At 41.0% G+C, this 17,172-nt stretch overlaps 1 protein-coding gene across 1 annotated transcript in view; it reads left to right on the top strand.

The window, feature by feature from the left end:
• LAMA4 (laminin subunit alpha 4) overlaps positions 1-15,584 on the top strand; it is a 151,842-nt gene extending 136,258 nt beyond the window's left edge. Inside the window, exons 35-40 of the mRNA XM_040350260.1 lie at positions 1,155-1,310; positions 2,884-3,043; positions 7,538-7,668; positions 11,381-11,474; positions 15,136-15,255; positions 15,376-15,584. Of these exons, the coding sequence (XP_040206194.1) occupies positions 1,155-1,310; positions 2,884-3,043; positions 7,538-7,668; positions 11,381-11,474; positions 15,136-15,255; positions 15,376-15,521 (807 nt within the window). The 3' untranslated portion in view covers positions 15,522-15,584. The remainder of the gene's footprint in view (positions 1-1,154; positions 1,311-2,883; positions 3,044-7,537; positions 7,669-11,380; positions 11,475-15,135; positions 15,256-15,375) is intronic.
• The last annotated feature ends 1,588 nt before the right edge of the window (positions 15,585-17,172 follow it).

Genomic DNA, 17,172 nt, shown 5'->3' with positions numbered 1-17,172 from the left:
GGAGGGAAGACCCGAACAGCCAAGTCTCTTGTGCAACATCGCTGGATCGCAAGGGAGCTCAGGTAAGTATTAGGGGGGCTGCTGCACACAGAAGGATTGGTTATCTTAATGCAGAGAATGCAAGAAGTTAAAAAAAACTTCTGCCTTTACAACCACTTTAAGCCTCATTGTTATGTTAAGATGCTCTTGGCTGGGATTTCTAAATATATTTAATCTGTTATCTTCTCATGTTAAATGTTAAAGGGAAATAGACCTCTTCATAATAATAATACTTATATGATAACATTCTACTTGTTTAAATGCCATAACTTTTAGGTGTTGCAGACACTTTTTCTGTTCAAAAGTCAGAGGATAAACAATATTTTTTACTGAATGCTTTATCATACAAAGAAAGTTGTGTGCTTTGTTTGTAACACAATGTCATGCAGAATTAGCCAACTCTTTCTTTTGTGTTAAAAACAAAACTTGCTCCCCAACTGCCCCAGCTGCGGCCACCCCGACGCCTCCTTCTTTCACCTGCTCTGGACCTGCCCGCCCATACAAGGGTTCTGGACCCAGGTGGTCCAGTTCCTTCATGACCGTATGGGCTCCCCTTTGTCCCTCTGCCCCCGTCACTGGGGCTCCTCTCACTCCCTGAAAGCGAAAAGTATTTAAATATATTTCTGCAAGAAACGTTATTCCTTGCCAGGATGCAGGTTGCCAGGATGTGGATGAGGGGGGCTCCTCCCAGTCTACAGCAATGGTTCAGAGCTGTCAACACTACTCTCCCCTACAAAAAAGTAATGTATACCCGCAGGGGCTGCCCAAAGAAGTACAATAAGATTTGGGACAGGTGGCTAGAAGACTTCTCCATGTGTACTGCGGTGGACTAGATGTGGTTCCGCTAGGTGAACACGCGCTCCTCTTATGGACTTCCTCCCTCTCTCTCCCCCTGTTGCTTTGGTGCCACGTAAACATTTTCCATCATTTTTCCCATTATCTTTTTGCATGTCCCTGTGTATGTCAAATAGATCGATTTGTACTTGTAGTGCATGTTGCACTTATCACCCATCTGTTCATTTATTCTCTATGCTCAATAAAAGTTGTTTTGATTTAAAAAAAAAAAATGGAACTTGCTCACAAGTATTTTCTTTTCTAATATTTTTGTTGCTTAGGTAATATGTGTCCGTGATGCAAACAGAGGTAAAATAATCATTGACGGCTTACGGGTGTATGAAGACAGTCTTCCTACCACTGACAGTTTATGGAGAGTGGAGGCACCACTTTACCTAGGAGGTGTAGCCCCAGAGAGAGCTATGAAGAATGTAGAGGTAATGACCCTTTTGCAAAAATTTGAAGAATAATAGTTCTGATTTTGAATGATTTACTTGTGTGCATCTATAATCTATGAGTAGCCAATTACCACACAATAGGGATGATTGGGCATTTTGTTTTACAGCAAATGACCAATTTCACTTTTGCTGAAATCACTTTGAAATTACTTTCAGATTTCTCCATGCAGGCTACTTAGGCAAACAAATCACACGGCATTGTTATGTCAATGCAACATGGTTATAAGTGGCTTTGTTGACATACAAAGCAAAAGCTAACCCTTATGTTAACCACTTAACCCCCGGACCATATTGCTGGTCAAAGACCAGAGTACTTTTTGCGATTCGGCACTGCGTCGCTTTAACTGACAATTGCGCAGTCGTGCGACGTGGCTCCCAAACAAAATTGGCGTCCTTTTTTTGCCACAAATAGAGCTTTCTTTTGGTGGTATTTGATCACCTCTGCCGTTTTTAGTTTTTGCGCTATAAACAAAAATAGAGCGACAATTTTGAAAAAAAATTATATTTTTTACTTTTTGCTGTAATAAATATTCCCCAAAAATATATAAAAAAGCTATTTTTTTCCTCAGTTTAGGCCGATACGTATTCTTCTAAATATTTCTCGTAAAAAAAATCGCAATAAGCGTTTATTGATTGGTTTGGGCAAAAGTTATAGCGTTTACAAAATAAGGGGTATTTTTATGGCATTGTTATTAATATATTTTTTTTACTAGTAATGGCGGCGATCAGCGATTTTTTTCGGTACTGCGACATTATGGCGGACACTTCGGACACTTTTGACACATTTTTAGTGCTATAAAAATGCATTGGATTACTATAAAAATGCCACTGGCAGTGAAGGGGTTAACACTAGGGGGCGGGGAAGGGGTTACGTATGTCCCTGGGTGTGTTCTTACTGTAGGGGGGGTGGCCTCACTAGGGGAAATCACTGATCTTCTGTTCATACATTGTATGAACAGAGGATTAGCATTTCCCCCCCTGACAGGACCGGGAGCTGTTTACACACACAGCCCCCGGTCCCCGCTCCGTAATGAGCAAACGTGTGTGCCCGGCGGCGATCGCGCCCGCCGGGCACGCGCACGGGAGTCGGGGGCGAGTGCGTGCGCCCCTAGTTGCCTGCAAGAGAGCCGACGTAGAGCTACGGGCTCTCGCAAAGGAGAGCCAACCTGCCGCCGTAGGTAGAACGGCGGCAGGTCGGCAAGTAGTTAACGCTATACCTAATCTAAACTTTAACCCTATAAGTCTTCAGACTTATAATATAGAGGTTTGTTCTCCAAACAAGTAGAGAACAATAGGAGGAGAACATGGAACAAAAAAGGGGACAAACAGCCTCAAGAGAGATCCTTCGGAGTGTAGTGCTTTTTGTGCAACAAAAGTCAAGAATTTTAACAACATAAAACTGTGTACATGTATTCACATCTGTACGCTTTCTACATACCCAGCCTGGGGTCAAGCAACCTGGTAAGCTCTTGTGGAGAAAATGCAGACTATGAAGAGGTTGAACTCAATGCTTTTTATATTTAAGTAATGTTGCATATTTCCTTTTTCATAGATCAACTCAGTCTACAGCTTTCATGGCTGTCTTGGAGACCTGAAGCTCAATGGGCGCTCTGTAAATTCTCCATCTCAAACATTCAGTGTGACACCTTGTTTTGAAGGCCCCACAGAATCCGGAACTTATATTTCATCAGAAGGAGGTTATGTGATTTTAGGTAACGACCTAATGAATGAAAACTTTGTGCACATTAGCACTGTCCTGTCATGGCTGTCTACATAAAAGTATTTATTTGATACAGATATGAGAGTCAATATAGAATGGCAATTATGTAATTCATCCAAAGCCAGTGGAGCATGAAGACTAGTCTAGAATTCAGTAAATGGCAAATTTTCCTATAAAGATACCCTTTTAAAATGTAAAACATGAAGAAAAACAAGGATAGCAGTCAAGTTTAACTTTCGCATATTCACATCTGGTACTGTAATTTTAGAAAATACAGCACATGCATGAGTAACTCTGTTAAATTGGGATAAATAGAAATCACAGCAAAGCTATGCCTGTAAAATTGTCACATGTACACTGAAAACAGCATAATAAAAATGGACTATGCTCTCAGATATTACTAAAACAGAGCAACATGTTTCACAGTTTGGCTATTAATCCAGTACATATCAGTTGATATGCATGTGACTTCTATGCCATAGTTGACATACCTGTAATGATCACATAATCAAGAACCAACGCAGATTTGTTCCCAAACTTTAGTTGGGACTGGAGCTGTGATGGCCAGCTGGAACTGAGAGCAATCGATCTAGCAATATGTAGACTGGTGGCTCTTAAAGAGAGGGCATTTTTTAACCTAGTATAAGGTTTTTGCGCTAGGGAACTTTAATTTGCAGATTGCAGACAGGAATAGGTTTATTATTTTTTATAACAGTGCATATATAAGTGCCACTAAAGGCATTTTTTTTTTCATTTTGGATAGAGCAACTCCTGACAGTTTTTTATTTTTTTTGCCATCTTTATCCAATTGGGGAGATTTCCCTTCACTTCCTGTTGCACAGCCAAAACAAGAAGTGAGAAGAAATCCCTCCAAAATGAGTGAATCCTGGGGTGTCACCAGAACTAGATTATCCTTCTATTCCGGTTCTGATGTCAATCCAAAGTTTTGAGTTTACTTTTACTTTCATTTACAATTATAACAGTAAACAGGACAAGTAGAGGGTAAATCTCCCTAATGGAGGCACAGACAGCCATAAAAACTGACAAGGGTTCTAATATCTCTTCACTGTACTCATAATACTCTAATTGTAAAATTATGCATGAGGTCCAGTATAGCTACAACACTGGTAACTCTATCAAAGCACCCAGCCATGGATGCAGATGCCAGATATTTACTTCATACATGTATTCCTCACACACCAAAAATATTATTTTATCAATTCAAACTTTTTTTGAATATCATCTCAAAATTCTATAGAGTATTTACACTCAAAACGTACATGGCATTTTCTTTGATCTTGCTTGATTAGTAACACACTCCTCCATGCTGTCCTATTGCAATAAATAGAGAATTTAGGGCCAGATTCACAAAAGGGATACGACGGCGTATCTCCTGATACGCCGTCGTATCCCTGTTTCTATCTATGCGACTGATTCATAGAATCAGTTACGCATAGATATCCCTAAGATCCGACAGGTGTAATAGTTTTACACTGTCGGATCTTAGGATGCAGTACCGCGGCTGCCGCTGGGGGGAGTTTGCGTCGTAAACCAGCGTCGGGTATGCAAATTAGGAGTTACGGCGGATCCCGACAGATTTTCGCATTCGCTACGTCGCCGCTAGTCTAGTTTCCCGTCGCAAAGTTAGTCGTCGTTTTAGGTGCCCTAACTTTAGTCTGCAAACGTATTGCTGTCTAAAGTATGGCCGTCGTTCCCGCGTCGAAATTTTAAATTTAACGTTGTTTGCGCAACACGTCCGGGAATACGGAAGTACGCTACGCGCGTCGCCGTTCGAAAAAATGACGTCACGCCGCGCAAAGCACGGCGGGAGTTAGGAAACAGAGCATGCGCAGTAGGTCCGGCGCGGGAGCGCGCCTAATTTAAATGGCACACGCCCATTTGAATTGGCCCGCAAGTGCTTTGTGAATCAGGCACTTGCGATGAAAACTTGCGGCGGTGTAACGTATCTACGATACGTTACGCCGCCGCGATTCTACGTGAATCTGGCCCTTAGTACCTAATGACCAACTTAAAACTTAAATTTTGGTCTTGAGTAGGCGATGGAGTAGGTTACTCCAGGTATATAATATGCTTCTCCTTCCCCACCTGCATCCCACAATGAAATGCTACTCCCTAGCATATCCCATTGCAAAGCCTAATCGGGAGGTGGCTGGGAATTGTGCCTATAGTTTAACCTGAAAAGGTGATACTTGAATTGACAGTATAAGCAGCTACAGAGGCTCACTGGAGAGCTGGATATTGAATTGGGCGTTATGTACTAATAGCTTATGGTGCCCACTCAATGCATGTGTTTGTTTCAAAGTGTTTTAAAAGATTCACTTTGAACAACTAATTTAAATGCATTCTGTTACATTGTAAAGTAATGAAGGTTTTAGGCTGTGAGTGAGTGAAAAATGTATATAGCGCTGCACATGCGAACTGAATCGCCTCTGGGCGCTCGTTTGTCCATTTCTCCTTTGAACTCAAAAGAGATGGGTTTTGATCTTTTTCCTAAAGGCCAAGTGGTTCTCCTCCAACCGAATGGAGGTTGGTAAAGCATTCCATAGTCTAGACCCTTGGACCGCAAATCTTCTTCTCCTTTGGACTTGTATCTGACTTTGGGTACTTGGAGTAGATTTTGGTTGGTGGATCGCAGAACGCGATTGGGGTTGTGGGTTTTTCACATAGATATTGGGGGGCATTTCCCAGAATACACTTATGCGTCAGACAGAGTGCTTTGAAAGTGATTGTGTCTTTTACTGGTAACCAATGAAGGGCTCTCAGTTAAGGTGAGATTGATTCCCATGGTTTTTTCCCAGTCACAAGTCTGGCGGCCATATTCTGAATGACTTGCAGGCGAGTGATTTGGTACTTTGGGAGTCCAAGGTAGAGGGCATTTGCATAGTCCAGTCTGGAGTTGATAATTGTTCCCACCACAACTGCTATGTCTTCTGTAGGAATAAATGGAATAAGTCTGCGTAGTAGGTGCAGCAGATGGTGCGATCCGCTGACTACTGACCCTATTTGTGCATCCATTGTCATGTAGGTGTCGAAGATGACTCCAAGATTTCGTAGTTTTAAGGCATTAGCTGGGGGCATTCAGAAATATTTTTGCCAAAACTGAGTTGCTGACTGAATGAAAAGTTAAAAAAAATAAGTTAAAATTCATCTCTTACAACCCGCAGTAGTCAATCACCTTCTAAAAGAGCATCCCTACTGCCCACTGCAAACAACCAGTCTTTCCAATCATTTTCTAAACAATGCCAAAGCCCAAATGAACCTTTAGTTTAATATAGTTAAACACATATACAAGTGCATCAAAACAAAATGTTCTTTAAAAATCGTTCACTGTCTGAGTAGAAATTCCTATGTCCTGCCAGCATGTACAGATCATGGCCCTTGTTTTCTGTAGGGAACAAGTAATCTTTTTTTTTCATTGGTTGAAAGCACTGATCGGTGAACCTTTTTTGGTTATGCCACTTTGACAGAAGCTGGCCGAACGGCCTGCTTCTGTCGAACACAGGGGCCAAATGTCGGGTGGTTTCTATTGAACCAGCTGATGCCACCCAATATTTGGCCCGTGTGTACGGCCCTTTAATCACCCCCTTGAAACAAGGTTCCATTGTCCTGATTGCGAAGTCGGACTTTGTCCAGTTCCATGCTTCAAAATTTATCACACTCAGGATGTTTATTGAATTTCTTTGTTTGACAAATTTCTTTCTTTTTCATTACATTATTGAATAAAATTATATTATTTATTAGATTATAATTCATGATTTTGTGTTTCAAATTTATCACATCTGGGATGTCTACTAGAGTCTTGTTTGGTCAGGTTTAAGTAAGTAATTACTAAGAATTGCAAGGCTATAATACAGATCACCAAATTTCCATACAAAAAATTGTACCGCTTTTGGTACGTAATTCCAGACATAATCATACCGCCAGGGAGGTTAATAAAAATGCCATAAAACGATCCCCTATTTTGTAATCGCTATAACTTTTGCGCAAACCAATCAATAAACGATTATTGCATTTTCTTTTACCAAAAATAAGTAAAAGAATATGTATCGGCCTAAACTGAGGAAAAAATATGTCTTTTTATATATTTTTTGGGGATATTATAGCAAAAAAGTAAAAAATATTGCATTTTTTTCAAAATTGTCACTCTATTTTTGTTTATAGCGCAAAAAATAAAAACCACAGAGGTGATCAAATACCACCAAAAGAAAGCTATATTTGTGAGAAAAAAAGGATGCCAATTTTGTTTGGGAGCCACGTCGCACAATTGTCAGTTAAAGCGACGCAGTGCCGAATCGCAAACAGGGGCCAGGTCCTTAACCTGCATAATGGTCCGGGTCTTAAGTGGTTAAAGAAACATTTGAAACGTTGACCAGCTATGTGCATCTGAAACACCCTCATACACGAGTTAGTGTGATTTAGCCAATGAAACTGTAGTTTTTACAGCTATTTTTTGTTTGTTTTTTAGCGGAATCCTTTCATTCTGGAGTAAAATTTGAATTAATCATTGAAATACGTCCCAGGAGTAACTCTGGAATTTTGCTTCATGTTCAGAATGTCAATGGCGAATACCTAAATATGCACATGAAGGAAGGACAGGTAAAGAAAATATTTTATATTGTGTTGTAATCCACTCATAGTCATCCTAACGGATGCCACCCAGGATGATACTAGGAGAAGAATGCCGTGTACACACGATAATTTTTTGGCATTAAAAAAAACTTAGTTTTTCAGCATGTCCAAAAAACGATGTTTTTCCAACTTCATCATTAACCACTTCCCTACCGGCCCATAGTAAAATGACGTCCACAAAGAACCTCTGCCGTTCAGAGTGGACGTCATATGACGTCCTGGGATTTCCGGGTGGATATGTGAATGATGCCTGCAGCTAGAGGCATCATTTAGATATCCTTCTCTTGTGCCGGCGATTCTGCACAACGTAAGAACGATCATAGCGGCGGTTCCGCCGCTAGATCGTTCTTACAGGCGGCGGGAGGGGACATCCCCCCCCTCCCGCCGCCATCCGGTGCTTCTCCGGGCTCTCCCGTGCCATCGGGGGCCCGGAGAACGAATCGTCCGGCGCTCGCAGGAAGCATAGAGATGACTGGTGACCAGATGGTCACCAGTCATCTCTATGACCGTCGGAGGACCCGGGCGCGATGTGATGACGTCACGCCCGGGTCCCCGTAAGTAAACAAAGCCGTGATTGCGGCTGCTAAGCAACCACAAGCATGAGATCGGTAAAAAAAATTTCACCGATTTCATGCTTTCCAGCCTGGAGGAGAGATGTGGGGTCTTATTGACCCCGCATCTCTCCATAAAGAGTACCTGTCACACACATTCCTATTACAAGGGATGTTTACATTCCTTGTAATAGGAATAAAAGTGATCAAAAAAAAATAAAATTAAAAAAAAAAAGTGTAAAAAAAGAAATAAATATATATAAAAAAAAAAAGAAATAAAATTTATTTTTTTAACGCCCCTGTCCCCGGTAGCTTGCGCGCAGAAGCGAACGCACACGCAAGTCCCGCCGACATATGTAAACGCCGTTTAAACCACATATGTGAGGTATCGCCGCGTGCGTTAGAGTGCCAGCAACAATTCTAGCACTAGATCTCCTCTGTAAATCTAAACTGGTAACCTGTAAAAAATTTCAAATCGTTGCCTATGGAGATTTTTAAGTACCGAAGTTTGGCGCCATTCCATGAGTGTGCGCAATTTTAAAGCGTGACATGTTAGGTATCTATTTACTCGGTGTAACATCATATTTCATATTTTACAAAAAAATTGGGCTAACTTTACTGTTTTTAAATTTTTTTAATTCATGAAACAATTTTTTTCCAAAAAAAAGGCGTTTGAAAAATTATTGCGCAAATACCGTGCAAGATAAAAGGTTTCAATGACCGTCGTTTTATTCCCTAGGGTGTCTGCTAAAAAAACATATATAATGTTTGGGGGTTCTGCGTAATTTTCTAGCATGATATGTACATGTAGGAGAGAAGTGCCAGAATAGGCCTGGTATGAAAGTGTGTATAACTGCCCTGTATGGAAGAGGTTAAAAACGACGTTGCCCACACACCATCATTTTTAAAAAATGATGTACAAAGCGTGGTGACGTACAACACGTATGACGGCACTCTAAATGGGAAGTTCTATTTGCCTTTGGGCTGCTTAAGCTGATTCCGTGTTAGTAAAAGACGATTCGCGCTTTTCTGTCTGTTACAGCGTGATGAATGTGCTTACTCCATTATGAACGGTAGTTTTACCAGAACGAGCACTCCCGTCTCATAACTTGCTTCTGAGCATGCGCGGGTTTAAAACGTCGTTTTAGCCCACACACGATCATTTTTTACTACCCGAAAAAAAACATAAATTTTTCAGAAGCCGAAAAATTATGTGTAGCCCACACACGGTCATTTTAAATGACATTTTTAAAAACGTCGTTTTTTTTCATGCCGAAAAATGATCGTGTGTACGCGGCATTAGGGTTCTTGCCAGATAATGATATTCTCTATCTTATTTTCTAAATATGCTTTCTTACCAAATATGTATCCAAGGGAGGGCCTTTCATGATAGAAACACAAGCACTTCCACTGCCGACTTCCATTAGAGGTGGAGGCTCCAGGACCATCAACCTGATTCTGATTTAGGTACCTAGTGAATTATTGACGCAAAACAACCACAAAGGACAAGTCTCCAAATTGTTCACAGGTTGTGCGTTTCTGAATCAGAGGATATTTAGCCAGATAATCCTAGAATAGGAAAACGGACAAAAAGCCTTTGCTCCTTTAAAAACAAGCCAGCAGCAGATGCTCCAATGTTTCTTTCAGTTCAAATTTATTTCAAAGCTGAAGCTGCCAGTCAAATTAGGACCTGTTGCTATGTTCAGACAGCTCCTGTGTCCCCCATAGCGCAACATAGCCTGCCTACACACAGCTCCAGCCACATAAAGAAAAAAAAACACAGATTCACACTGAACAGGCCATAGCACCCATGTGAATGAACTCAAAGACCTCATTCACACTCTGAGCTGTATTAACTCAATACAGTTTTATCTTAGATTTAGCAGGAATTGTGTTTGTGTCCACTAATAATGATTTTAGTGTATTTTTCGTGAAAATGCTGCTTTGATATTTTGGGGAGGGAGGCCCTGTCAGGTAGGCTTTACCGGGCCCTGTGATTTTTAACAAAAGCCCTGATCTAAGCATTCATATATTGTAGAGCATTAGATATTTAGTATTACACTTATATAGAGTATGTTCTATATTTATTTTTATTCTGTGTTATCAGTTCTTATATGGGGTTTACGAAAAGCTACTTGACGTGTCTTATAAGAGAATCACTAACACTGTAGTAACTGTAAAAAATGTTGGTCTAGTCTTTTTGCTGCAGTCAACACTGGCAGGATTAACTGTTTTCCTAGCCAGTGTTTGTGTACTGTGTGGGAGGAGCTTTTACTAGGGGAAAGACATGGATCCTTGTCCCTGCTTTGCAGAGACACAGGATCCATGCCTTCCCTACTGACAGAACGGCAATCTGCCTTGTTTACATAGGCAGACTGCCATTCTGCCTGTGTACCAAACGTTCGGCGGGTTTCGGCGAACATCAAGTCCGCAGTACCCACTGTGTATAATCACAGCGGGAGCGAGCCTTTAGAGGCACGTATTCGCGCCCGCCACCCGGAAGTGCAGGATCACGTGTATATATATATAATGTGATCCTGCACACAGCCACCTTGTAGCAGTAAAATTGCTATAGGGCAGTCGTGAAGTGGTTAAAGTGATTGTAAAGGTCATTTAATTAAAATAACAAACATAGTATACTTACCTGCTCTGTGCAATGGTATTGGCACTGTCCTCTCTGCTTCTTCTCTGAGTGCCCCCATAGCAAGCGGCTCTCGATGCTCTCACTAAAGTCACTGAATGCAGGAAGTGAGCAGAATGAGGACATCTCTGGATCGAGAGTGATGTCAGGTAGGTGTTTAAGGAGGGCAAAGAAGCAAAAAAAGTGGAATTTTTTTTTTTTACCATGATGCAGAGAATGTAGAGTAAAAAAATTCTACTCTTAAGAGCACTTGAATGCTTTCTACGGCTTAGGTGTCTTTTTCCCTCCCCCCCCAAGTAGCTGTGACTCTAGATCACCAAACATACTATCAGTCATATCGTCTTGATCCCCTCTGCCTCCATATGTGTATCGTTCCTTACATTTTATTAAAAGAAAATATACTGCGTCTTTATCTGTAGATTGCTTAAATTCTTTATTTAATAATCTAATGCTATTTTTTACAAATATTTTCTTACTTTCAACACAGGTTGTTGTGAAAGTGAAATTTGGCAATAAAGAATTTTCTACAAATGTTGTTCCAAAGCAAAATCTCTGCGATGGCATGTGGCATAGAATTGCAGGTTTGTATTACCTACATTTGCTATAGGTATTCATCATAAACATTTGTTTATTTCTAGTTTATTTATTTTGATCTTTTTTTATTTATATTATATTAAATCAAATATACTAGCCTGCAGAAACAATTTTGAACTGTAGATTTTTACAGCTCTTTTTATGCAACACTTCTACTTAGCAGCACTAGGGTTGTGGTTTCAAATACCAACCTCGGCACTACCTACTTGGAGTTCTCCCTTTGCCTGTGTGAGTTTCCTCCTATACTCCAAATATATGCTGGTAGGTTAGTTGGCAACTGTCCATAGTATGTATGATTGTGAGTTAGGGACCTTAGATTATATGCTCCTTGAGGGCAGGGACTGATGTGAATGGTATACAAGTGCATCTCATAAAATTAGAATAGCATCTGAAAGTTTATTTATTTCAGTAATTCAATTCAATAAGTAAAACTCATATGTTTTTTAACGTTTGCAGTTTGCAGTGAAGCAAAAACAGAAAAGGAAAAACAAAAACTATACATGTCCAAAACAGAGAAAGATATGCATTGACATAATCAGAAAGAGTTTGATAACTCCAGTGCTTTGTACAGACTAAAGCCGCGTACACACGATCGGAATTTCCGATGGAATTTTCCGTCGGAATTCCGATGAAGCTGACTTCCATCAGTCTTGCATACACACTGTCAGACTAAATTCCGACCGTCCAAAACTTGGTGATCTAAAACACTACGACGAGCCGAGATGCTTCCGAACATGCGTCGACTTGATTCTGAGTATGCATGGGTTTTTTCTCCGTCAGAGTTGCACACAGACGATAGGAATTTCCTATCGTTTTTTTTTTCCATCGGAAAAATATAAAACATGTTCTATTTCTAAACACTGACTTTTTTTCATTGGAAATTCCGATCGTGTGGCATTAATGTACATGCAAATCAGGCATTCACCAGCAATATTTAAGAAAAAAAAAAAGGCCAAAATGAACCTTGAAAAAAGGTAATTAGACAACCCGAGAGGGAAGAAATGAGAGGGAAATAGAAAGATAGAGGAAAGGAGAGAAAAGAAAAAGAAGGGAGATAATGGTAGGGGAAGATGATACTCAAAATGCAGGAAGAGCTAGGTCGGAAGAGTAAGTAAACTGGGAGGGGAAAAGCCCAGAGGCTGTATAGCACCAGAAGTCTAGGACAGGGGTATGTGTATATATGAGGCCCAAGGTTCCCAAGTTTGTTCAGATTGCTTTGGTCATAAATAATACTAGCAATTTTTTCATGAATCATGATCCCAATTCTTAATGTTTGAATCGCCCAAAAGATACTGCAGGTGTCTTCCATGCCCCTGCTATAGTGACTTTCGCTGGCAGCAAGATGAAATAGACCAGGCATTTCAAGGGGCATGGCCACTTGGTGGAAAATCATTAAGTAGAGCTAAGTGTTGTGGTTGTTCAGTGGGGAGCCCTGTCACCTTTCGGAGCATCGAAAACACCCTATTCCAGAAATGCCTAATTTTAGGACATTGAAACTCATATTTTATATAGATGCGTTACACATAGAGTGATATATTTCAAGTAGGGCTGTTACTGATTAAAATTTTTGTGGTCGATTAATCAATTTTTTTAAAAAAATCGATTAATAGACTAATTTCGATTAATTATAACGCACATACAGATCCAACAACTTTTAGCTGATCTCCTTGCAGGCCGATTCCCAGTGCAGCTACCAACCACTTGAAAAATGGATAGCAGGATACAAAAAACACACAAACAAAATAAATATTGCACTGGAGATAAAATCGATGTAGCTACATAAACTGTAAAAATGGTGCGAGTAATACCAAACGGTAGCAAAAGCAGTCATAAAAACATGTAGCTAAGTATGATACTGGTATAAAATTGTGTACAACGATACTACTGCTAAATTCCGATGAGGAGGGGTTAACATCAGTCCGTCAGCATGTAGATGTCCCGTGAAGGGAACTATCACAACTCCCAGTGGATGGCTGTAGAATCCCAGGTTGATAGAGGGAAGTGATAGAGTGAAGTGTAACAGCCCTTGCGTGTGGCAGATAGTAAGGTCCCGCCGGCATGCACATATGAAGGCACAGCAAAGGAGCCCTTTAGATGGACACAGCAACCCCTGTTGGTGTCCGTGACGTCACCGGATCTCCGACTGAACTCCCTGAAGACCCGGAAGCCAGAGGAGAGGTGAGTACCGATCAAAAGAATTTTGATCGATCAAAAAAATTTAAGATTAATCAAGGAATTAATAGTTAATTTCCACAGCTCCAATTTCAAGCATTTATTTCTTTTAATTTTGATGATTAAGGCTCACAGCTAGTGAAAACCCCAAATTCAGTATCTCAGAAAATTAGAACACTACATAAGACCAATAAAAAAAAAAGGATTTGTAATACAGAAATGTTGGCTTACTGAAAAGTATGTCCATGTACAGTATAGTATTCACCCAATACTTGGTCGGGGCTCCTTTTGCATAAATTACTGCATCAATGCGGTGGGGCATGGAGGTGATCAGCCTGTGGCACTACTTAGGTGTTATGGAAGCCCAGGCTTCTTTAATAGAGTCCTTCAGCTCGTCTGCATTGTTGGGTCTGGTGTCTCTCATCTTCCTCTTGACAATACCCCCCAGTGGGATTTAGGTTGGGCGAGTTGGCTGGCCACCGATTGGCGCGATCCACGGGCACGCGGCGGCCGTTATCCTGCTGGACGTCAAATGACGCCCAGTCAGGATAATGCAACCACCGCCCGGCCATCATTCTGCTATAGGCCGGGCAGTAAGTGGTTAACAACTTGCCGACCAGCCGCCGTCATTATACTATGGCAGGTCGGCACCTTTAAGAGCGATCTGAGAGAAGAGATAGATTGTCTGTTCCTAGTAATTAGGAACAGAGATCGGTCTGCTCCTTCTTAACCCCTTCCTTGCTAGTGACATTTATACAGTAATCAGTGCATTTTTATAGCACTGATCGCTGTATAAATGGTCCCAAAAAAGATTCAAAAGTGTCCGATCTGTCTGCCGCAATCCCGCTAAAAATCGCTGATTGCTGCCATTACTGGTTAAAAAAAAAGATAATAATAAATCTATCCCCTATTTTGTAGACGCTATAACTTTTGCGCAAACCAGTCAATATACACTTATTTTTTTTACCAAAAATATGTAGAAGAATATATATCGGCTTAAACTGATTGATGACGAAATTCGATTATTTTTTTTGTGGGATATTTATTATAGCTCAAAAAATAAAAACCGCAGAGGTGATCAAATACCACCAAAAGAAAGCTCTATTTGTGGGGGGAAAAGCATGTCAATTTTGTTTGGGTACAGCGTCGCACGGCCGCGCATTAGTCAGTTAAAGCGACGCAGTGCTGTATAAAAAAAAATGGCCTAGTCATTAAGGGGAAAAATCTTCCGGCCTGTAAGTGGTTAATGTGTGTATATCATACAGTACTTACAGTACACTTAGGATCCTGACCATGACAATTATTCAAATAAGAAACCACTGATTTCCACTGATGAAATTACTCTCTCTGTATAATTTAAAAATATATGTAAAGAAAGTGAAGTATGTGACCACTATAGCAGAATACGTTCTCAGAAGTAACTTAAACTATATATCAAGTTTAACCAGTGAACATCATCCCTGTGTCTTATTGCAGTTATAAGAGATGGCAATGTGCTGCAGCTGGACGTGGACTCCGAGATAAACCATGTCGTAGGTCCACTGAACAAAAAGCTAGTTAACCTTAAAGAGCCTGTGTTTGTTGGAGGAGTTCCCGGTAAGAACGGCCACAGCATAACATCCCTTATACAAGCTACCCTTGTTTGCTTGTTTTCCATTCTAAAAATATTTGTGATTATTAACATTTTTTCTTTTATGCGTTTTCTCTCCCTTTTAGATGCCTTGCTTGCGCCAAGTCTGACAACAAGAAACTCATTCACAGGCTGCATCCGCAACTTTGTGATAGACAAGCTGCCAGTGAGCTTTAGCAAAGCCTCCCTAGTCAGTGGAGCAGTTAGTGTAAACACCTGCCCTTCGTCCTAACAGTGGCAACGTACAATTAACTTTGTAATAAAGCTGTGTTCTAATAAAGATTGTCAGTTTTAATATATAAAATAATATGTTATGGTGAAAGAGTATGAGAACAAGTAACACGCTCCTTGCAAGATAGCTATAAAGTCCCACTTGGAGAAGAAATAATCAATGTTTATTATTAGAACAAATTCACTAAATGAACTTCCTGGTGATGTTGGCTGCTTTGCTTTGAAGATATAAACATTTTAATATATACATAAAAGATGGTCTTATCTACTTTAGACATACTGTATATGTGTTATATTAAAAAAAAAAAAGCAATTAAACTAGACGAAACAACTACAGTAACGATACCTACAGATACCTGATGATGATGTCTGTTGTGTAAGAAATTCGATTTTGGAGGTCTTAGGCCCCTTTCGCACGCGCGGACTGTATGTCCGCTTTTTCATTCATCCGTTTGCGGAAGAAAAAGGGACATACATTGGTCCCTGATGTAAGGGGGGGCTCTTGTGGGCACACCTGATGCAAAGGCAAACTCTGGTGGGCACATCTGATATAAGAGGGAGCTTGTGAGCACAACTGATGTAAGGTGGAGGTCTGGTGGGCACATCTGATGTAAGGGGAGCTCTGTTGGGCACAGTGGATGTAAGAGGGAGCTCTGCTGGGCACGTCTGATGTAAGGGGGAGCTCTGCTGGGCACACCTTATGTAAGAGGGAGCTCTGGTGGGCATACCTGTTGTAAAGGGAAACTCTGGTGGGCACATCTGATGTAAGAGGGAAGTCTTGTGAGCACACTTAATATAAGGTGGAGCTCTCTTGGGCATATCTGATGTAAGCGGGAACTCTTGTGAACACACCTGATGTAAGGTGGAGGCCTGGTGAGCACATCTGATGTAAGCGGGAGCACTGTTGGGCACACCTGATGTAAGGGGGAGCTCTCTTGGGCACATCTGATGTAAGAGGGAGCTCTCTTGGGCATATCTGATGTAAGGGAGAGCTCTTGTGGGCATACCTGATATAAGAGGGAGCTGTTGTGGGCACACCTGATGTAAAGGCAAACTCTGGTGGGCATCTGATGTAAGAGGGAGCTCTTGTGAGCACACCTGATGTAAGGGGAGCTCTGCTGGGCACATCTGATGTAAGGGGGAGCTTTGCTGGGCACACCTGTTGAAAAGTGAACTCTGGGGGAGCTCTGGTGGGCACACCTGATGTAAGAGGTAACAATGATAGGGACACCTTACGTAACCTGTTTCTATTTTCTTCTACTTGAAATATGGATGTGATTGTTACTGTTTACAAACAAGTTGGTGGGGCCAGTCAAACAATGAGCACGTTTTGTGAACAGTGACTAGCCCCGCCCACATGTTTGTAAACATATGGGGGCGGGGTCAGTCACTGTTTACAAACATGTGCTCACTGTTTACAAACAAGTGGGCAGTAGGCATTTCCAAACTGCCACTCGAGTAGGGGGGGGGGGTGATTTGTCGGGCAAGTGGGTGGTGTTAGCACTGAAATCATCCCGACACCATGCTTGATATGGTGTAAGGCTGATCAAATCACATTATTTCTATTATACATTGTAATATAAAATTAAATAGTTCACCACAATGCAGAATCAGTGAGAACCCTGAGCTTGTCACTTGCCACCAGATGATGC

The sequence above is a fragment of the Rana temporaria genome, chromosome 4 (genome assembly GCF_905171775.1).
Source record: "Rana temporaria chromosome 4, aRanTem1.1, whole genome shotgun sequence".
NCBI classification, from domain to species: Eukaryota; Metazoa; Chordata; class Amphibia; order Anura; family Ranidae; genus Rana; species Rana temporaria.
This window is presented reverse-complemented; position numbering and strand designations above follow the sequence as displayed.